Source organism: Mus caroli, unplaced genomic scaffold (genome assembly GCF_978045245.1).
Source record: "Mus caroli unplaced genomic scaffold, Mus_caroli_1 scaffold_8, whole genome shotgun sequence".
In the NCBI taxonomy this organism is placed as follows: domain Eukaryota; kingdom Metazoa; phylum Chordata; class Mammalia; order Rodentia; family Muridae; genus Mus; species Mus caroli.
Window position 1 is genome coordinate 25,519,521 of NW_028227263.1, and position 23,183 is coordinate 25,542,703.

Genomic DNA, 23,183 nt, shown 5'->3' on the forward strand with positions numbered 1-23,183 from the left:
GGCAAAAAGCAATAGAAATGGACCCAGAAGCAAAGACATACCAGGTAAGTAAGGTGAGCATTCACAGCTCTTTGCACTGAAATAAGAGATGCTTGACAAGAAACAGAAGTGGATAACAGTCTATAGTAACTCAGCAGAATGCATGCTTTTCGGTGATCACAGGACTATGCCCAGTATGAGGCGATACAGATGCTAAACGACAATCTTCTAGGCTAGGCAGTGCAGAATTATGTCTGATTCGGCCACATGTGCTATAAAGAGCCAACAAGTTCCACCAAAAACCACCAGGGAAATTAGAAAGGTATCCCCCTCTTATCTCTATTTCTATATCTCCGAATATAGCCATCATCTCACTGATGGATAATTGCACCAGATCATAATTACCTAGAAGTCATGTCAGAGAACAGATAATATGGTACAACAAACACAGGACATAGAAGTAGGACATAATTTTGAAGAAAATGGAAAGAACTACCCACAGGACTTGCAGCCGAATGTTAGTTGAACACAGCATAAGGAATCATTCAAGTGTTGACAATAGATATAAAACAAATGGAGGTTATAGTATTGTTTAGGGAACAGCATCCTAAGAATAATCAAAGGTGATGGACCATAGAGTCTTTTCAGGAAGACTGAGGAGCCGCAGCACCGTAAGGTCCCCCTGACCATGATAGCAATGCGATCACCCAGCACATCAGCTTCATCCATGTAGTGGGTGGTCAGTAGGATGGTACGATTCTGTTTGTACGTCTGAAGGATATCCCAGGTGCTCCTCCTCGAGGCGGGGTCCATGCCAGATGTTGGCTCATCGAGTATCGCCACCTAGCGACAGAACAATTCTATGACTGAGTAAACAGGCAGTGGTCCCACAGGGTTCCTACCGGTACTGGGCTTCCTCTTGCTTTGCTTTTTAAGGGAAATGTCTGACTGAGGGAAGATAGTAAGTTTAATATAAGACTAGGACCTTTGTACTAAAGCCAAACCCATGGTCATTTTATACCAATGAGGTTGACAATGTGAATTCAACCTAAGGGAGTTGCTTTCAAAGTGTTAAATCTGTGTCAGCTTTTAGATTTGTATCACTTGGATTTTTGAACCAGATGAAGCACAAGAGTTATCTGTTTTTAGCTTTATTTAGCCTTTTACCTTGGAGCCCCCTATCAGGGCTATAATGATGGCGAGTTTGCGCTTCATGCCTCCACTCAGTGATTTTGAAAATGCATCACACTTTTCCATCAGGTTAAAAGCTGACAGCATGTTGTTAGTTTCCTCAAGATACATCTTTTGAGGTACTCCTTTTATCTAGAAGGAGACAAGAGTTTGCTTGGCACTTTCTTTCTTTCTTTCTTTTTTCCTTTTTTTTAAGGCATTTTTATTAGATATTTTATTCATTTACATTTCAAATGCTATCCCCAAAGCCCCCTATTCCCTCCCCCGGCCCTGCTCCCCAACCCACCCACTTCTACTTCCTGGCTCTGGCATTCCCCTGTACTGGGGCATATGATCTTCTCAATACCAAGGGCCTCTCCTTCCATTGATGGCCAACTAGGCCATCCTCTACTACATATGCAACTAGAGACACAGCTCTGGGGAGTACTGGTTAGTTCATATTGTTGTTCCACCTATAGGGTTTCAGATCCCTTTAGCTCCTTGGGTACTTTCTCTAGCTTCTTCATTGGGGCCCTGTGTTCCATCCAATAGATGACTGTGAGCATCCACTTCTGTATGCATGGCACTTTCAATAGTCGTAGGAGTTTCTTTTAAAAATCATGTTCTCGTTTTGAGAATTGCACATGTGCATATCACGTATTTTGATCATACCAATCTCCCACTCCTCTTCTGACTTCTCTCAGCACTTGCAACCTTGCTTGCCTCCCAACTTCACTCTGGCTTTCGTAAGTCACAGGGTCCAGTCAGTGCTGTCTGTCTGCAGATGCATTTGGGGCCACTCCCTGAAGCATGATTCCCCAAACAGCAGCTACTTTCCCTATCTCAGCAGCAACCAGCTGCCAAAGCTCCTCATCTAGAAGTGGGGCTTTGTGAGCCCCTCCAGTCTCTGCTGGACTATTGGCTGGCTCAGTATTGTACAGGCAACTATAGCTGTTATGGGCTCATGAGTACAGCTGTCCCAAAGTTCGTGTTTTACTCCACTCCTGACCTCTGAATCTTACAAATATCTCACATCAGCTCCTTCCATACATCAGCTCTGTGGTCATTTATCCTTTTTTCCACTCTTTAAGTTTAGAGGAAAATTCATCTCAAATCATTTCTTGAGCTTTATAAGAATAAGGATATTGGGAGTTGGTGATCTACCTGAACAGGGAATTGGGAGGTAGGGGGGATATCCTTGGCTTACCCTGCAGTAGAAATAAAGGTGTTCTGATACTGTCAAGTGATCAAACAACAGGTTCTGCTGAGGACAGAAGCCCAAGGAATTCCTGATTTGATCCATATGCTGTGAGATGTCTTCTCCATGAACGTAGGCCTCTCCACTGGTCGGAGGGTAGAGACCTAGAATCAGGTAGAAGATGAAACACAAACAGCTTGTGTGAGGAAACATGCTCATTGGCTCCTCAGACAAAGTCTACACACGGATTGCTCAATAGCATTGTAGATGACTGACAATACTTATTGCCTCTCTTATGATCATGTTAGGAAATAACTTACTGCATTTCCCTGCTTCCCTGTATGCTGTGGTTTCCAATATTCAGTAGAGAAGGGAAGATCACTCAGGGTGATAGAAGCATGGTAGTGTAACACAACCATTACCAGCCACTTGTCAACAGTTACTGTTTATATTTATATTTATAGTACCATCTGTGGCCTGCAATAGACTTGGGAAGACACTTTTTAAGCTGGAAAACCCACACCATAAAACCATTCTCCTTGAATAACTTAAATTCTAGTTGGTGGAAAAAAATTATCTAGTCACCCAAAATAATTTCAAAATGGTTCAGATGGTTCTAGAGTCTTAGGCAGCTGTAGTGAGTGGCTAATTTTAATAAGGAGAAATGTTACTTTAAATGTGGTAACTCAGTAATCTTTTTGGAGAAAGGATTTGATGTTGCTCAGACTGGTCTGTTGAACTCTTGGGCTCAAGGGATCCTCCTACCTTAGTCTCCTAAGTAGCTGGGACTACAGACTTGCCAGATTCCCTATTAATTAATTCTGTTAGAAAACAGCCAGAGTGAATATGGTCACAATTTGCCTCTATTGTCCTGGAATCTGACCCCTTTTCATGATAAGTTTTTATATTAAGCAGATTATCCTGATTTTAGTTGTTCTAAAATGAAACTGCCACTTCCTGACATCTAGTTTCTACCATGAACCTTCCACTCTGAGTCTAGTAATTATCAAATATGTTTCTATTTTATAGTTTTAAAGTTTCTGACATTTGGATTTCCACACCAACTTCCTAGCTACTGCTATTTGCAGGATACATTGTTTTTACTTTCAATGTATTTACACCTTAGAATCTAACCTGTGTCTCTTTAAGACATTATAGTGATGAAGCATATTTTATCTCATCTGATAATCCTTTTTTCATAGACTGATAATCTGAATCTATACATCACTTCTATACACCTCCCTCCAATTCCTCCAGCATCATATATTCATGGTGTTTTTTATTGTTACATGAACACACACACACAACACACACACACCACACACACAACACACACACACAACACACACACACACACACACGTCCATGTATGTACATATAGCCTACCAAGACCATTTCACTCTGCTCCTATGTAAGTGTCCAGTGCTGACCACTTGGGATTGGACAATGGATGAACTCTTTTCTCCGCCTCAGTAGTTATTAGCCAACTGTAGCTCTTCATGTAGGAATGGGACCATGTGCAATTTTCCCTGTTCACATTAGCATGTCAACTTATGTTGCCAGTATGCTTGTTTGGGTAACCATGTTGTTGAAGGGTCTGGGGTGTGGGGAAGAGTAGCAGAATGTGGAAGAGCAGGACACAGGCACTTTAAAGAGGAGGATGTGGGGAGAGTGGGGTAAAGGGTTTAACAGTAGGGGGAAAGAAAAGGAGGTGGGAAAAATAAACACTAAGGATGCTCTAAAAAGACATAGTAATCATGTTATTTTGTTTATCTAAAATTGTGTGTGGTATGTGTGTATGTGTGTACATGTATTATTTTTATTTTTAAGTGAAGCTATGCCACTTGGGGTGATAATGCTCTTTCACAAGAACCATAGACTACGTAACAAACCCAGGACCAGGTATGAGAAACCTTTTCCAGCACTGACAGGGGAGCCTAGGAGACCCTTAAACAACATAGGCCATTGTTATTGCTCCTTCATGTCTCCTAAGTTTGAAGTAAATAACCCACATTTAATATAATTATTGATATTGGTTGGGTTTCTAGCTGCCTCCTTCTTTTCTTTTCTGCGCTCCTTAGTTTTCTGTTCCCTTTGTCACTTTTTTATGCATTGTCGTAGGTTTTTACTGCTGTGAACAAACACCATGACCAGGGCAACTCTTATAAAGGACACTATTTAACTGGGGCTGGCTTACAGGTTCAAAGGTTCAGTCCATTATCATCAAGTTGGGAGCATGGCAGCATCTAGGCGGGCATGGTGCAGGAGGAGCTGAGAGTTATATCTGAAGGGCACTAGGAGAAGACTGGCTCCCACATGGCTAGGATGAGGATCTCATTGCCCACCCCCACAGTGACATACTTCTTTGAACAAGGCCACATCTACTCCAACAAGACCACACCTCCTAATATTGTCACTCCCTGGCCTAAGCATAGTTAAACCACCACATTCTACCCCCAGACTCCAAAGACTTGTTCAAACACAAAAGTCTATGGGGGCCATACAAGCCATAGCATAATAAAAAATACTTCCATTCCTGGTCCTGGCATCCCCCTATACTGGGGTATAGAAACTTCACAGGAAACTACAAGCACAAAGCCCTGAGTTAGATTCCGAGAACTCAAATAAAAGCCAGGTACAGATGTGACTTTTAACTCTTGCACTGATGGGTGGTGGTGCTGGTCCTGGTGGTGGTGCTGCTGCTGCTGGTGGTGATGGTAAATGGTAAAATAGGAGTACTGGCTGAGGCAGCGATGAAAATCATTCCTAGGGCTTGCAAATCAGCCACAATAGCTGCAAGGGTGGGCTCTGGTTTCCCTGAGAAACAGTTTCAAAATATAAAATAAAGTGGAGAAGTCATTCAGGACATTGGCTTCTGACCTCTGCATACAAACACAACTTTAGTAACTTTAAATTCTGATTGTCCTTAATTATTATTGTCCTCAGGTCATTGGTTTTTGTTAGTGTTTTTAATTTCTGAGATGCAAGTGTGTCAACTGCTTTTTCAAATCTTCCATGTTTTGCATTGAGTATTTCAGTGCTCTGTTCTTACATACATGCATACATACTAAAAAAATATACTGTCTTCAAGTACTGATATTTAATTGTTATGTAGTATCTTCCTCAAAACACAAACTTTTAAATTTTTATTTATTTATTTATTTGTTATTAGAGATTTTCTTTATATACATTTCAAATGCTATCCTGAAAGTTCCCTATACCCTCTCCTCCCACCCACCCTGCTCCCCTACCCACCCACTCCTGCTTCTTGGCCCTGGCATTCCCCTGTACTGGGGCATATAAAGTTTACAATACCAAGGGGCATCTCTTCCCAGTGATGGCCGACTAGGCCATCTTCTGCTACATATGCAGCTAGAGATATGAGCTCTGGGAGTACTGGTTAGTTCATATTGTTGCTCCACCTATACGGTTGCAGACCCCTTCAGCTCTTTGGGTGCTTTCTTTAGATTCTCCATTGGGGGCCCTGTGTTCCATCTGTGAGCATCCACTTCTGTATTTGCCAGGCACTGGCATAGCCTCATACGAGACAGCTATAACAGGGTCCCTTCAGCAAAATCTTTCTGGCATATGCAATAGGGGGGGGGGGTTCCTTGGAAAATTGGACATAATACTACCGGAAGATCCAGCAATACCTCTCCTGGGCATATACCCAGAAGATGCTCCAACTTGTAATAGGGACACATGCTCCACTATGTTCATAGCAGCCTTATTTATAATAGCCAGAAGCTGGAAAGAACCCAGATGTCCTTCAACAGAAGAATGGATACAGAAAATGTGGTACATTTACACAATGGAGTACTACTCAGCTATTAAAAACAATGGATTTATGAAATTCTTGGGCAAATGGATGGATCTGGAGGATATCATCATTAGTGAGGTAACCCAATCGCAAAAGAGGTCATTAGATATGCACTCCCTGATAAGTGGATATTAGCCCAGAAACATAGAACACCCAAGATACAATTTGCAAAACACAAGAAAATCAAAAAGAGGGAAGACCAATGGGTGGATACTTCATTCCTCCTTAGAATAGGGAACAAAGCACCCATGAAAGGAGTTACAGAGACAAAGTTTAAAATTTTTACATTACTTACGAACTTGAAAACAAAGCAGACTATTAAACTATGTCATGCAAATCTCATTGCTTCATCCCTAGTTTCTGAGACTGGATTGAGCTGAACACCTACCTGAGAGGATGGACAGAGTAGTGGACTTTCCTGCCCCATTATGTCCTAGAAGAACAGTGACCTGTCCCTCATATAAGTTCAAAGACAAGTCTTTGATGGCGACCTTGGTGGTGTTATTCTTTTGGAATACCTGTTGGGGGAAGCCCATAATTGTGAACTATGCAGCCTTTATAGTCAGTTTGAAAGAACAGGTACTCACAGCAACTCTTTATGGACAAAATAAGAGTCCAATTTAATCTCATGGGGAAATAGAGTGTAATAAAAAAGCAGCAAAGAGGAGAAATCTATTTTAAGATATGTGAGTATTAGAATTACACAGTAGGGGTACAATCTTCTCTATTCCTGCTGTGTTTTAATTACCACCATGAAGCTGGTAATGCCACAGGTTTTTTCAGTCAGTATTTGGGGAACAGAGGAAATTGCTCAGGAGTCAAAATCACTTGCTGTGCAAGGATAAGGGTCTGAGTTTTCATCCTCAGAATCCACATAAAAGCTGGACACACCCATGATCCCTGTGCTCCAACGGGAATGTGGGAGGCAGAAACACGAGGGTACTTTCAAGTTAGTGGGCCATCTTATCTGGCATGTACACTCAAAAAACAACAGAGACACTGCTAGGACTGACACCCACAGTTTGTCTTCTGACCTCTATGTGTGAGCTGTGGCATGTGACTATATGTATGTGACCATGTATGCTTGTGCATGTGCACGCACACACACGTACATACACACATCATAAATCATACAGAAACACACACAGAAACAGAGAGAAAGAGACGGAGGAGAAACAGAGTGGTGTGCGTGTGTGTGTGCGCGTATGTCTTTGAAGGCAGACCAGCTAGAAACCACCCTGACTGCTCACCTAAAATATCTTTCCTATAGATGAGCGGTGTTTCTGTTCAGGGTGAAAAAAGCTAGAAAGGGCACCACTTACAGTCTAGCAACAAGTAGAAGCTAAATAACTTCCAAAACCGTAATTTTCTTTCAAATTCATCAGCAAGGTGAAACAGCCTGAAGACTGAAGAATAACAGAGACCCCCAGAAAAAGTCAGTGCAAATGTGCAGTAAAAGTGGGTACTATGCAAACTTTTAAGGAGACTTTGTGCTTTTTTCTCATTAAACAACAATTGAATTGTAAAGCACTTAAGAAACATAAAACATAACTGGATAACCTGGGAATCAAGCCCTTGCATGTAGAATTGAAACAGGCATTCCTCCCAATACATCCCTTATGATGAGAATGCTGGTTCAGGTTTCACCAAATGGCAGGTAGGGTCTCTTCCCAAGTATTCTCACTATACATAAGCTCCAAGCTATAAAAAGTGATTCAAGTTCTTGTATCCAAACTAGAGCCTTTGATTTCCCAAAGGCTTAGTTAAAAAGTCACCAATCAGCTAATGAAACAAGTCAATTCTGGGTTGTTCTATAGTTAATTATGCATTGGTCCATTAACATCCATTTCTTCCAGCCACCAACTATTTTTTTAAAAATTAAAAAAAAATTTTATTAGATATTTTCTTTATTTACATTTCAAATGCTATCCCAAAAGTCCCCTATACCCTCCCCCCGCCCTGCTCCCCTACCTACCCACTCCCACTTCTTGGTCCTGGCCTTCCCCTGTACTGGGGCATATAAAGTTTGCAAGATCATGGGGCCTCTCTTCCCAATGATGGCAGATTAGACATCTTCTGCTACATATGCAGCTAGAGACGCGAGCTCTGGGGGTACTGATTAGTTCATATTGTTGTTCCACCTATAGGGTTGCAGACCCCTTCAGCTCCTTGGGTACTTTCTCTAGCTTCTCCATTGGGGGCCCTGTGTTCCATCCTATAGATGATTGTGAGCATCTACTTCTGTATTTGCCAGGTATTGGCATAGCCTCACACAAGACAGCTATATCAGGGTTCTTTCAGCAAAATCTTTCTGGCATATGCAATAGTGTCTGTGTTTGGTGGCTGGTTATGGGATGGATCCCTGGGTGGGATGTCTCTGGATGGTCCATCCTTTCATCTTAGCTCCAAACTTTGTCTCTGTAACTCCTTCCATGGGTGTTTTGTTCCCTATTCTAAGGAGGAATGAAGTATTCACACGTTGGTCTTTGTGCTTCTTGATTTTCTTGTGTTTTGCAAATTGTATCTTGGGTAGTCTAAGTCTCTGGGGTAATATCCACTTATCGGTGAATGCATAGCTAGTGACTTCTTTTGTGATTGGGTTACCTCACTCAGGATGATACCCTCCAGATCCATCCATTTGCCCAAGAATTTCATAAATTCATTGTTTTTAATAGCTGAGTAGTACTCCATTGTGTAAACGTACCACATTTTATGTATCCATTCCTCTGTTGAGGGACATCTGGGTTCATTCCAGCTTCTGGCTATTATAAATAAGGCTGCTATGAACATAGTGGAGCATGTGTCCTTATTACCAGTTGGAACATATTCTGGGTATATGCCCAGGAGAGGTATTGCTGGATCCTCCGGTAGTACTATGCCAATTTTCTGAGGAACTGCCAGACTGACTTCCAGAGTGGTTGTACAAGCTTGCAATCCCACCAACAATGGAGGAGTGTTCCTCTTTGTCCACATCCTCGCCAGCATCTACTGTCACCTGAAGTTTTGATCTTAGCCATTCTGACTGGTGTGAGGTGGAATCTCAGGATTGTTTTGATTTGCATTTCCCTGATGATTAGGGATGTTAAACATTTTTTTCAGGTGCTTCTCAGCCATTCGGTATTCCTCAGTTGAGAATTCTTTGTTTAGCTCTGTATCTCATTTTTTAATGGGGTTATTTGAATTTCTGGAGTCCAACTTCTTGAGTTCTTTATATATATATTGGATAATAATCCCCTATCAGATTTAGTATTGGTAAAGATCCTTTCCCAATCTGTTGGTGGCCTTTTTGTCTTATTGACAGTGTCTTTTGCCTTACAGAAGCTTTGCAATTTTATGAGGTCCCATTTGTCAATTCTTGATCTTATAGCACAAGCCATTGCCATTCTGTTTAGGATTTTTTTCCTCTGTGCCCATATCTTCGAGGCTTTTCCTCACTTTCTCCTCTATAAATTTCAGTGTCTCTGGTTTTATGTGGAGGTCTTTGATCCACTTAGACTTGAGCTTTGTACAAGGAGATAAGGATGGATCAATTCGTATTCTTCTACATGATAACCCCCAGTTGTGCTAGCACCATTTGTTGAATGCTGTCATTTTTCCACTGGATGGGTGTGTGGATTCATTTCTGGGTCTTCAATTCTATTCCATTTATCTACCTGTCTGTTGCTGTAGCAGTACCATGCAGTTTTTTCTTTTTTTTTAATCACAATTGCTCTGTAGTACAGCTTGAGGTCAGGCATGGTGATTCCACCAGAGGTTCTTTTATTGTTGAGAATAGTTTTTGCTATCCTAGGTTTTTATGATTCTAGATGAATTTTCAAATTGCCCTTTCTAACTCAGAGAAGAATTGAATTGGAATTTGATGGGGATTGCATTGAATCTGTAGATTGCTTTCGGCAGGATAGCCATTTTGACTCTATTGATCCTGTCAATCCATGAGCATGGGAGATCTTTCCATCTTCTGAGATCTTCTTCAATTTCTTTCTTCAGAGACTTGAAGTTCTTATCATACAGACCTTTCACTTCCTTAGAGTCACACCAAGATATTTTATATTATTTGTGACTATTGTGAAGGGTGTTGTTTACCTAATTTCTTTCTCAGCCAGTCTATCCTTTGGTAGAGAAAGGCCATTGATTTGTTTGAGTTAATTTTATATCCAGCTACTGCACTGAAGCTGTTTATCAGGTTTAGGAATTCTCTGGTGGAATTTTTAGGGTCACATATATATTATCATATCATCTGCAAATAGTGATATTTTGAATTCTTTCTTTCTAATTTGTATCCCCCCAGCCACCGAGTCTCAATCCCTCATTTAACCAATATTAATCCCTTATCTCCAGAACCAGTTCTAAACTGTAGATAGTGATGTAGAGCTAGCTGAGCTATCCATTTCAAACAGTCATTGACATAAAATGTCCTGGAGAAACACACTTAATCTGGGCTGAGGTGTTTTCCCTCAGCAGAGCTGACTGTTGGGTGGGGCCGCCAGTACCCACAGTGGCCAGGTTTCTCGAGAAGCTTCCTTGCATAATCTAATGTATTTCTTTCCCCCATTCCATGTTTGAATTGCTATGTAGTCACTAGTTTTTATTTTCCTCATGGCATTAACATACATTATAATTACCTTATTTCTTTAATTGCAAAGATACTTTAACTCACACTAGAATGAAAATTCCTTGAGTGGACTTTTTTTCTGATTTTCTTTTCTTTTCCTTTCTTCTCTTTTCTTTTTTTCGTTTTTTTTTAAGATATTTTCTTTATTTACATTTCAAATGTTATCCCCTTTCCTAGTTTCCCTTCCAAAATCCCCTATCCTGTCCCTCCTCCTCCTGCCCCCAACCCACCCACTCCCATTCCTGGCCCTGGCATTCCCCTATACTGGGGCATAGAGCCTTCACAGGACCAAGGGCCTCTCCTCCCATTGATGACCGACTAGGCCATCCTCTGCTACAAATATAGCTAGAGCCACAAGTTCCACCATGTGTTTTCTTTGATTGGTAGTATAGTTCCAAGGAGCTTTGAGGGTACTGGTTAGTTCATATTGATGTTCCTTCTATGGGGCTTTAGACCCCTTCAGCTTCTTTGGTACTTTCTCTAGCTCCTTCATTGGGGACCTTGTGCTCCATCCAATGGATGACTGTGAGCATCCACTTCTGTATTTACCAGTCACTGGCAGAGACTCACAGGAGTCAGCTATATCAGGCTCCTGTCAGCAGGCTCTTGTTGGCATCTGCCTAGTGTCTGCGTTTGGTGGTTGTTTATGGGGTGGATCCCCAAGTGGGAGGCAGTCTCTGGATGGTCATTCCTTCAGGCTCTTTCTTCCTTTCCTTTCTTTCTTCTTCCTTTCTTTCTTTCTTTCTTTCTTTCTTTCTTTCTTTCTTTCTTTCTTTCTTCTTTCTTTCTTTCTTTCTTTCTTTCTTTCTTTCTTTCTCTTCCTTCCTTCCTTCCTTCCTTCCTTCCTTCCTTCCTTCCTTCCTTCCTTCCTTTCTTTCTTTCTTTCTTTCTTTCTTTCTTTCTTTTTTCTTTCTTTCTTTCTTTCTTTCTTTCTTTCTTTCTTTCTTTCTCTTCCTTTCTTCCTTCCTTCCTTCCTTTCTTTCTTTCTTTCTTTCTTTCTTTCTTTCTTTCTTTCTTTCTTTCTTTCACTTGCTTGCTTTCCTGCTGTGTCCCCAGGAACAAGAATGAATTAATGAAAAGAAGAAAGAATGAATAAACAGGATACAAGACCCTCAGTTCTTCTGAATATTTTCATGATCCTGGATATGCAAGTATAGGAGAAGTATGGGGAATTGTGAAGTATTCTATATATGCATTAGAGAAAATTCTTAGTGGCAAAAGGTGGGAAAAGATATACTCACATACATATGTAGTAAATACAGCTGGGGAAATGGTCATAGCCCATATGTTCCTTGAGTAAGCTGCCTATAGCTCTACCTATTATATGTTACTAATATTCACAAAAAAGTTGATAAAGGCTTGGAGTCTAGAGAAAAGATAAATGTAGCACCTAGATTGATAAAAGCAAAATAGAGACTTTTGGTAATATAACAAAGATAGGAAAGATCTTATAAGAGAACAGACACCATGTATACTCTCGAATATCTTCAACCTATAGTGTTAGGAGCTCAGAGCTCAAGCTTATGCAGACCCTTGAGAGAGAAGGAAATACCAGAAAAGAGATGAATCACCTGAGCTGCATACTTACTGAAAATCCAGCAAAACTGACAGACCCAAGTGTCACTTTTCCACTCTCCCCAGCAACCACCCAGGCAAAGGAGAAAGCAGCAGATGAATGGTGGAAAACATCAAATGAAGATTAATGCTTCCTCACTCAAAGTTACAAAGCCCCATTAGATACCACACTTTAAAAAGGCAGCACTTATAGACTATATAGCACAGGTCATATGGATCCGTTAATCTTCTAGTAGAAGAATTAACTATTTATTAAGTACTGAAAGATAACATTTTCATCTTTCTCCAGGGAAGTAAATGCAATGGCTATGACCTCCCATTAGCATATATAAATAATTACTTTGAATATTTGGGTATTTTTCACATCAAAAGTTTACAGTGAATAAAAGTTAAATCCCAGCCTCATTAGGAAGAGGGTCATGGACGAATACCTTGTGTAGGTGTTTGATCTGTATGCCTGCTGTCAAATCAATTGGTTCAGCTTCAAAATACTTGCTTTCAACTCTCTCATAAAATTGGGTGATTTCTGGTTTTTGTTGAGGTGGTTCTCCGAACCAGTAAGAGTGCTAATTAAGGGAATAAAAATAATATAACTGGTGGCATGGAAAAAAGAACATGCTACAAAACACTTTAACCTAATAGTGTTTGCACTGGGATAGGCTGCATACAATTCTTGAGATCAGATTTTGAAGCAAGCTAGCAATAACTTGAATTCCAATGGCTCAGAATATACTATCATATTAAAATCATAAATATTTGAGATGAACTCCATACCCAGACTCCCCATGTCCTTCTCTAGAATCTGTGTCTGCAGACTCATGTCTTCGTCTGGGTCTAGCTTGGTCAGTACCCCTGCAAACAGATTCTCATTTTTCTTCTTTTTTTTTTTTTTAATTATTTATTATATGTAAGTACACTGTAGCTGTCTTCAGACACTCCAGAAGAGGGCGCCAGATCTCCTTGCGGATGGTTGTGAGCCACCATGTGGTTGCTGGGATTTGAACTCTGGACCTTCGGAAGAGCAGTCGGGTGCTCTTACCCACTGAGCCATCTCACCAGCCCTCTCATTTTTCTTTAACCCTCCAGGTCTCTGCCAGGACTCACAGCAAGTGCCCAGTCTTAATCTTGGCACCCACGCCTGTGCAGCATGAACCCCAAGGCTCCTAGGGCTCCTACATCACTTACCACTATTTAGTCCAACATCTCCTGGGCTGCAGCCAACCTCTAGGTTTTTACCAGGATGAAGCCTGGAGAGTACCCCAAGTTCCTCATCCACACCTCAGCCTCAACCTGCCTGATTTAGCCTGTTTCTCACAACCTGTGCACCAGCCTAGACTAGCCTATCCATTGTCTCACTGCAAAGCAGCTTAGGTTTGAGGCAGAATCCTAACCACCTATTCACAAAACCACAAGACTCTCTCACATTACATCTGACCTTTCCACCCAGACTTAACTATCCCTACACTTTGGCTTGGAGCAGGAAATACAACCTGTACATTAGGATAGTCACCTTTGTTCATCTGATTCCATCCAAGACATTTCCAACCTCTAGTCTCAACCAACCCCACATCCTCTCTTCTCCCTCAACCTGTTTTGTCTCTGACAAATTCAGAACTAGAACAGAAGCCTCTATGAGGCAAGTAGAAGGTAAAACATTAGCTCTAAAAGATAAAATAGAGGATCAAGACCAAATAACCAAGAAACAAAAAAAAATATTTTAAAAAATCCATGTATGTGTGCTGGGAGCCTCATATCAGCTGGTGTATGCTGTCTGTTTGGTGGTCCAGTGTTTGAGAGATCTTGAGGGTCCAGGTAAGGCCACCAACACATATACAGTAGAGGACTTCCGGGTCTGTGTTCATTCACAGATGATGCACCTAACCCTCAAGAGACTGGAAGACCCCAGGGAGTTTAGAGGTCAAGTGGGTTTGGGGGTGGGGGCATCCACGTGGAGACGACAGGGTGGGGTGGGGAAGAGGTGTGAGATGTGGAGCAGTTGGAGGGTGGATGGGGGGGGGCGTGGGGAATGGAATATGGAGTGTAAAAAAGAAATTAAACATAAAATAAAATTTAAAAAAATACATGTAGCTGGACTTTTGGCTACTTTATGGGCTCCTTTTTCTACTGCCCTTCTCCACCCCTATTTCAGCCTTCCAACTTCCCCAACACTAGGTAGGAGAGAGAAAAAAGATAGAGGGGAAATGGGATGTCTATATCATTAGACTCCTTCCTGCTGATGTCAAGTTCTTTGGGGAAAGTTTGATATTTACCATAAGGATATCCAATTTCAGCCACTTGACAACCACTAGCTGGTCAAATAGGCCCCTTTGTCAGGAACCTAGTGCACTCGCATGTGTGTGTTTATGTGTGTGTGTGTGTTTATTCTCTGAATAATCCCCAGAAATCAAAAAATCATGCCCTTGCTAGAACATGAGGCAAATCATAGCCAGCTGTGCCAGCTGCCAGCTGCTGTGGACAATCTGAATCAGCCCCACATCCCATACCTTGGATTAAAACAAAAATGTATTCTTATATTTCTGTGATTATTCCAAATGCTGACACCGTTGCATACACTAGCAAGATTTTGCTGAAAGGACCCAGATATAGCTGTCTCTTGTGAGACAAGGCTGGGGCCTAGCAAACACAGAAGTGGATGCTCACAGTCAGCTATTGGATGGATCACAGGGCCCCCAATGGAGGAGCTAGAGAAAGTACCCAAGGAGCTAAAGGGATCTGCAACCCTATAGGTGGAACAACATGATGAACTAACCAGTACCCCAGAGCTCTTCTCTTTAGCTGCATATGTATCAAAAGATGGCCTAGTTGGCCATCACTGGAAAGAGAGGCCCACTGGACTTGCAAACTTTATATGCCCCAGTATAGGGGAACACCAGGGCCAAAAAGTGGGAGTGGGTGGGTAGGGGAGTGGGGGGAGGGTATGGGGGACTTTTGGGGTAGCATTGAAAATGTAAATGAGGAAAATACCTAATAAAAATATTTTTAAAAAAGAGAAAAAAAAAACCAAAATCTCACCACACATATGAAAGGAAACACATGGGAAACGTGGGACACCACGAAAAGATCAAACCTTCACATTATAGGGACAGACGAAGCAGATTTCAAGTCAACAGCATAGCCCAGATTCTTAACAAGATCATAGGAAAGAAAAAAAAAAAAAAACTTTCCCAAACTAAGGAAAGACACACCCATACAGAAACAAGAATCACTTAGAATACCAAAGAGACAACAAAAGTCCCATGGTATATCATAGGTAAAACACTAAGTATATGTAACAAAGAAGACATAGTAAAAGTTGCAAGAGAAAAATATTCCAGTCACATACTGTGGTATACCTATCAGAATAACAGTTGATTTCTCAGTGGAAACTTCAAATGCCAGAAAAATCCCAGCAATATCCATCCCAAGTCCTAAAAGACTGACAGCCAACATAAAATAATATACACAGCAAAACTAACTGCCATATTTGAAGGAGAAAGAAAACCTTTCCTCAACACAAGCAGCCTGGAAAACGAATTCTCCCCAACAAATCAAAACTAAGCAAGATACAGGAAGCAGTATTTTGAGTTGAAGAGAAAATGAGCAAATCAGAGAGACTGTGGAAAGACATATGACGCCATAATTATTAAAACATGAAGGCCCACGGAGAATACAAAGAAAACCAAAAGTCAGCAGCACAATGACTACAATTAACACACACATACACACATTTCAGTAATAACTTTAAATATTGATGACCTTAATTCCCTAATCAAAAGACACAGACAGACTGAATGATCAAGAACAAACCCAGCTATCTGCTGCCTACAAGAAACATATCTTAGTCTGAAGACTAAGACTGGCACCACTTTTGAGTAAAACGATGGGCAAAAGTAACCCAATGATACAGGATCAGGAACCAAGCAGGTGCCACTACCCTAATATCTGAAAATATAAACTTTAGACTTTAAATTAGAATTAATAAGAAGAGATTTTTTAAAAGGACACTTCACAAGAAGACATTTTTATCTAACATATTTGCACCAAACTCAGCGTGCTCAATTTCATTCAAAGAAAAATCTATTGCTGGATTTAAAGACACTGATTAGCATCAACAGTACTAGGTGATTTTAATATTCCACGTTCTCCAGCAGACAGGTCATCTGGACAAATAACCAGAGAAACATCAAGAATATACTGACATTATACATCAACTGGACTTAACAGATATCTACAGTTACTTTATTTAAACACCAAAGAATTCACTTTCTCTTCTGCTGCACATGGAAGCTTGTCAAAAATAGACTACCTTCTGGCACACAAAACAAATCTTTACGAATTCAAAGATTAGAATTGTTCCTTGTATCCTGTCTGACAATAATCCAATAAAATATAATTCAATAAAGCAGCCACGTGCATTGCTGTTCTATTCACAATAGATAGGAAATAGAAACAACCTAAAAGACCTTCAACTGATTAATGAGTGATGAAAAGGGGTGACAAACACAGTGTGGAAAACTACTCATCTGTAACAAAAATTAAATGATTAACTTTGCATATAAGTGGATGGACCTAGAAGAGATCATATTAAATGAGGTAAACCAGATCCAAAAGTCCCAGGTTCTCTCTTATTGGGATCCTAGTTCCAAATCTTCAGATGCAAATACACAACATAGCTTATAGTAACTACAGAAACTAGGAAGGTAAGCTGGAACTGTTGGCAGAATTGGGGAGCAATGGAGAGGGAAAAGGCAGGGTGTAAGTGATCTGATCAGGGAAATGGGAAAAGATGGGCTTCTTAGGAAGGGGAAGGAGGTAGCTGCAGAAGAAGGTGGGGAGAACACAAAGGGGAATAGCAGAGACAAGTGATTGGTAGCAGAAAAGGACAGACTCTTGGTGGAAGGGGGAGAGAAGTAAATGCAGAAGAAAAGAGCCACAGATACAATATTGTTAATTATTTACCAAAATCCCCTATACACATAGCATTAGTAGACTGAACAGACTATGTTTAAGAATATATGTGTATATACATACTCATACACATGCAATTAAGACAATTAGTTTTTAAAAAGAGGCCATGGATTTGAAGGAGACTAGGGAAAGGTGCATAGGAGAGTGTGGAAAAAGGAAACGAGGGGAGAAATGTAATTAAAATTATTATCTCAAAAATAAAAAATCCTGTCCCCCAAGGTAAATATTTGAGAAAAATAGAGGAAAACTAGTACAAACTGATATCACAGAGTCTTATATCAGATCTCATCTGAGCAACATACAGGTCCTAGATTTTCATACTATTTCATGAAGCTTTGACTGTAAGAAATACAGATAAAAGGCAGTGATGAGGATCCAAATGTGATTTAATTCCTCTGTGTTAATGTGCAGAATTGCAGTGTTGCTAAGTTCTTTAAAAACACGTAGTCTTGCCAACTTTATATGCCCCAGTACAGGGGAATGCCAGGGCCAAGGGGTGGGGGTGGGTGGGGGACTGGGAGGGGGAGTGTATTGGGGACTTTTTGGATAGCATTGGAAATGTAATTGAGGAAATTACCTAATTAAAAAAAAAAAAACCACGTAGTCTTTCTGTAACACAGTCCTGCAAGTGCTGTAGATTGATTACTCACCAATTTGTACAGTTTGGTTAGTTTCCAGCTCTTACCCAGGGATTATGTTTCCTCACATATAATTATAGATAGCTGTAATAATAATTTAAGACTCTAAGATCATTACCTCATATATATACATATATGGGCTCAGACTGTATTAGAAAAACAATATTGAATTAGTATAGCAGGAACACAGATAAGAATGGTTCTCTTGTCTGCTTCACTACCTCAGTTAGAGTATAAAACTGACGAGTGATTTTCTTTTAAGATGTTTTAGAACAAATTCACAAGGATTTATCCAAAAATAACAAGTGCCAAGACTCACCATCAAGAAAAAGTTCCACGGCTTGGGCACACCGTACTCTCCTGGAAAGACAGCTTCTATATACCAGGCCACAAGGCCATATATGAAAGCATCAACTAAAAGCATTCCTAGCACATAGGCAAATAAAAAGCTGTCTGAATCCGTTGATAGGAATATATTACTCCATTTCATTCCAGTTTCTAAGACAAAGCATGAGACATTCAATTAGGTGCCAGGGGGACTAAGATAGTTCTACAACTGTATCATAATCGAATCACTTGTTGGTCCTTTCTAGAGGTTTCTATATGAGTCTAACCTTAGATTTTAGGATTCCAAGAGGATACCTGAATAAGTAATCTGAGAGTGTCTCTCACTATATGCAAACAGAGAAACAATTGAACATGAATGGAATAGAAATGAACTACACAAAATTTAGGAAAATGAAACTTAATAAAAATAAGCAGAACTATGTATCAGCATGATGGTTCACCTTCTCACTATGATGCATGCTAACATCTCACTGGAATGCATAATTTTGGAGAAATGTTATCACTGAAGTGTAGGGATAGATGCCTGCTCCAACAGAAACAGGAAGGAATCCTCTGGACTCCCAGAGAGACTGTGAGGCCACTCATACACTTAATATGCTGGTATTTTTAGCAATTGAAATTAAATTAATCAAAATTACACTATGAATAATCAGTGAGATATCAATTATGTATTTTCTAGAACACAGAAAAATTTACAAGGCCCCTACTCACTCTTTGTGTCTGCATTGACTAGGAATCTAAATCCAAACGCCATCCCAACATTAAAGTCAAAGGACCAGATCAGCTTCTGCTTGCATGGCATGCGCTCAAAGCTTTGATGCATTGCAACAGCTGGGAAGTAGGTGAGGAAAAATAAGAAACTTCCCAAGCTCATGGCCAAACTGACTGCAAACAGAAAGGGAAGAGTGGTCAGTTTAAGCAACGTTGAAAAATGTAACATATAATCTTTTTTTCAAGTGTACACTGAGATAGCCATTACAAATAATGAACATGTTTGTGTTGTCTATCACTGTTTCCCCCAGGACATCAATGCCATACCTAGAACGCAGTGTGAGCACAGGATATTTCTGAAAAAGTGGCTGTGATCAAACACATAGGGAGCTCATTTTGTTTTTCTGAAATCATTCATTTGTATGGAATGATTATGAGCATCATACCAGTTATTAGAAATTTACAATTTTATTTATTGCCAATCAACCTAAGACATTATAACTTTTGGAATAATCAAAATATTCCTCCAGGCATTATGAGATTCAGCCCATGTCATGGTAATAGATGAAAAGAAGCGTTCTTAGAAAAATCAAGAAATTACAGTTTAATGTTTCAAACAACAACAACAGCAACAACAAAAATCCAACTAGATGGGTCTTAGAGTATTTAGGAGTCCCAAATGAAATTCATTTTCAGAGTTACCACTTAAAAATAGTTGAAATATTACTGTATTCCGCAAAGAATTATGAAGCATGCAAACAAAATGGTATGAGCTATTCAAATGCAAAAAGATAAATAAGACAAACAATAACACAAAGGAAACACTTGCCCCTGAGAAATTCAGATACTGGATTTTATTAAACAAAGACTATAAACCATCTGTCTTAAATATGCTCAGTTTCCGAAAAGAAAGAGGGAAGTGGGTGGGAAAAAGATGTCTACTTAGAGACTATCAATGAAGTGATGGAAATTATGAAAATGAACTAAACAGATGCTTACACTGCAAACTAAAGTTTACAAAATGAAGAATGTACATGTCTGGGGAGACAAATGGAAAGAAATCAGCAGTTTAAAGAGTACAATAAACACTATACAGTCTTAAGGAGCAGAAAGAAAAAAACAAAAGCTTGGCAGAGCCCAAGAGAGCTGGGAATCACTGTCAAGTCACCTCCATATGCAAACAGCAGTCATAGAAGAAGCAACCAAGCATTTGATTGCAAGAACTGTGGTTTAAAATCACGACATTTAAAATAAAAAAGGCATACATCTCAGAAACAACACAATTAAAAACCCCCGCAACTTCAAGTAGGGAAGTCAAAGAAACTTACAGGGACACATTCAAAATAAAGACATTCAAGCTTAAAAGGCAGATATAGAATATGAAGAGAGGGCATTGTCAAGTACAAGATGACAGCATACTTCCCTCTGTAAGACTAGAGGTAGGAAGTCATGGGATGACATTGTGTAAATAAAGCAAAGATGTGTCAACCAAGAATTCTGCGTGAAACAAAGCCAGCCTGCAACATGCGAGAGAGACTTCCTGGTTCCGGGACCACACATCAGGAGCTTGGTGTCCTCAATACATTTTTTGTTGTTGTTTTATTATATTATTTACTACTAATAACTAAAAAACTGGGGAAAACACTCCAGTTATCTGTCTGAGAGGAGAGGCTATACCTTTAATACTTACTAGAGCTCTACAGAAGTATTTTTTTTTATTATCATTGATGCTAAAGTCATAAATTGCTCACAGTATGGCATTAGTTATAATTCATAAAGGAAAATAATCAGAAGCAATATAGAAGAGGAAATGAGATGAGAATCAAAGTGGAAGATACAAGGAAGCAACAGACGAGGCACATAAAATAGATGGTTGAGTGTCAAACGGAACTCCTTCCTGACCAGGAATTACCTTACTTGTTTACATGGATTTAATGCAACAGCACGAGTTAAATCCTGAAGTGGCAAAGGAGGCAGAAGGTGTTGGAAGTTCAAAGATACATATTAATTGTTAGTCTAGAAAAAAAATCATTCATGCCAACACCCAGAGAGAGTGAAATGGCTAAACTATCAGATGAAATGATAGATTTCAATAATCAAAAGATACTGTGAATAATTCCTGAGGTAAGGCCTTGCTATGTAGCCCTGGCAGGCCTGGAACTCACTTTGTAGACCAGGCTGCATTCTTCCTACCTCAGCCTCTGGAGGGCTGCGATCATAGGTGTGAGCTACCACACCTGCCCAGGATGGTCAAATTTTCCAGAGGAGAAAACATATCTGACTCTCTAGACACACTTAAGCTTCATTAGAAATGGAGGAAATGCAAGTTTACTATTAATTTCTCTTTTGTGGTGCTGACAACTGGCAAGGACATAGAAAAACAGGAATTCTCACCTTCCAACAGGACTGTAGCTACACACACACACACACAACCCCAACTTGGCATGTGAATCCTTAAATGGTGAGAAAGAAAGCTTTATTTGTCTCTCTTGTTAGAGAAGACTCTAAGCACCAAGTATGTAACCCAAGTAAAGAATGTCTGAATGAACAAATCAAGGATGACAGAGTGAATATCTGCCCATTGGTTATTTTCCATTTTCGTCTTTCAGTCATTTAAAAAATTTTTCAAAACCTACCTATTATCTAAGTCTGTCTTTACTTGTGATGCTGTGACCCTTTTTTGTGTATGCTGTGATTTAGTAATTTTTTTGTTGCTCTCTGTGTGTCCTTTGCTGGTGACTAGTTTCCCATGCCATCGTTAATGTACTGTGGGGTACACAGAGTAAACATTATTTCTGGGTATGTTTGGGTGCCTCCAGTTGAGGTCAGCATTTGAATATGTGGACTTACAAACCTTTCTGGTTGCCCTGCCTTATATAAGCAGACATCGTCCTACACTGAGAACAAAAATATGGAGAGAAAAAGAATTCTCCTTTTCTTCCCAACTGCCCTCACAGCCAGGACATCAGTCTTGTCCTGCCCTAGGACTAAACTAACACCATTGGCTCCCCTCATTCTGGGGTGTTAGGACACATACTGGAATTAATCACTGGCTTTCCTGCCTTGTCCAGTCACAGATTTTGGATGGTGGGACTTTTTGACCTCCATAAACAAACCAATTCATAATGACACCTTTTATTTTCCATTGTTTCTGCTTCTTTGGAAAACTCTACAATAATTTTTGTGCATGTGATTGATATCCATACACCAAAGGTCAATGCCAGCTCTGTGAGGGGTAATCACTGCATTTCAAACACACAACAGACCAGCAGCAAGTGTTTAAGTGCAAGGAACAATTCTGGTTTTTCCTTGCTTTTCTTGTCATCTGATACATGCAGTCATTGCTCCCTCCAATTCAGAAGCCATTTTCATCTCAGTAATGTGTGGAGAAAGGGCTAGGTGGATACCATACAAAAGATAGTACAAGGCTAGAAAGAATCCCTAAGTATGATCAAATATGATCATACCACCTCCTGAATGCTGTGCTTATCAATTCTCATTCTCACCCACTGTAGTCCATTTCTGTTCCTTCCTCTCCTCCTCCTTCCTCCCTCCCCCTCCCCTCCCCCTCCGTCCTCTTCTTCTTCTTCTTCTTCTTCTTCTTCTTCTTCTTCTTCTTCTTCTTCTTCTTCTTCTTCTTCTTCTTCTTCTTCTTCTTCTTCTTCTTCTTCTTCTTCTTCTTCTCCTTCTTCTTCCTCTTCTTCTTCCTCTTCTTCCTCTTCTTCTTCACAAAATCTCATATCGTCTAGGCTGGTTTCAAACTTACTATATTGTTGAGAATGCCCATAAGCTCCGGATCCTCCTGCTTCTGCTTCACAAGAACTAGCACTGCCGTGTGAGCTGTCACTGAACAGTCCCTCCACTTCGAGTCATTACAAGGCTACAGGACATCTTAGTTAGAACACCAAGACTGGCTGTGGTGGTAATTAACATTTAGAAGGAGCTTTCAAATATAGATAGCATTTGGTTTGGTTTGTTGCTCTGGCTCTTTCCCAGGAGGAGTCATCCACTCACCTTTATTAAACAATGTGCTAACCATAAAACTGAAGAATATCGAGGAGATGGCATAAAATAACAAAAAGATGAAGACAAGGGTTGGGTCATTGTATTGGAAGATTGGCGCAGGTTCAATCTAGCGAAATAATTAGAAAGCCAGTTTAGTTG

The 23,183-nt window shown here is 40.1% G+C and overlaps 1 protein-coding gene across 1 annotated transcript in view; it reads right to left on the reverse strand.

The window, feature by feature from the left end:
• Positions 1-23,183, reverse strand: part of LOC110299272 (phospholipid-transporting ATPase ABCA3-like) — a 76,728-nt gene that overhangs the window by 41,022 nt on the left and 12,523 nt on the right. Inside the window, exons 9-16 of the mRNA XM_021168935.2 lie at positions 23,034-23,151; positions 19,020-19,193; positions 18,280-18,458; positions 12,786-12,920; positions 6,556-6,685; positions 2,357-2,511; positions 1,147-1,302; positions 612-822 (exon numbers count right to left, since the gene is read on the reverse strand). Coding sequence (XP_021024594.1) covers positions 612-822; positions 1,147-1,302; positions 2,357-2,511; positions 6,556-6,685; positions 12,786-12,920; positions 18,280-18,458; positions 19,020-19,193; positions 23,034-23,151 — 1,258 coding nt within the window. The remainder of the gene's footprint in view (positions 1-611; positions 823-1,146; positions 1,303-2,356; positions 2,512-6,555; positions 6,686-12,785; positions 12,921-18,279; positions 18,459-19,019; positions 19,194-23,033; positions 23,152-23,183) is intronic.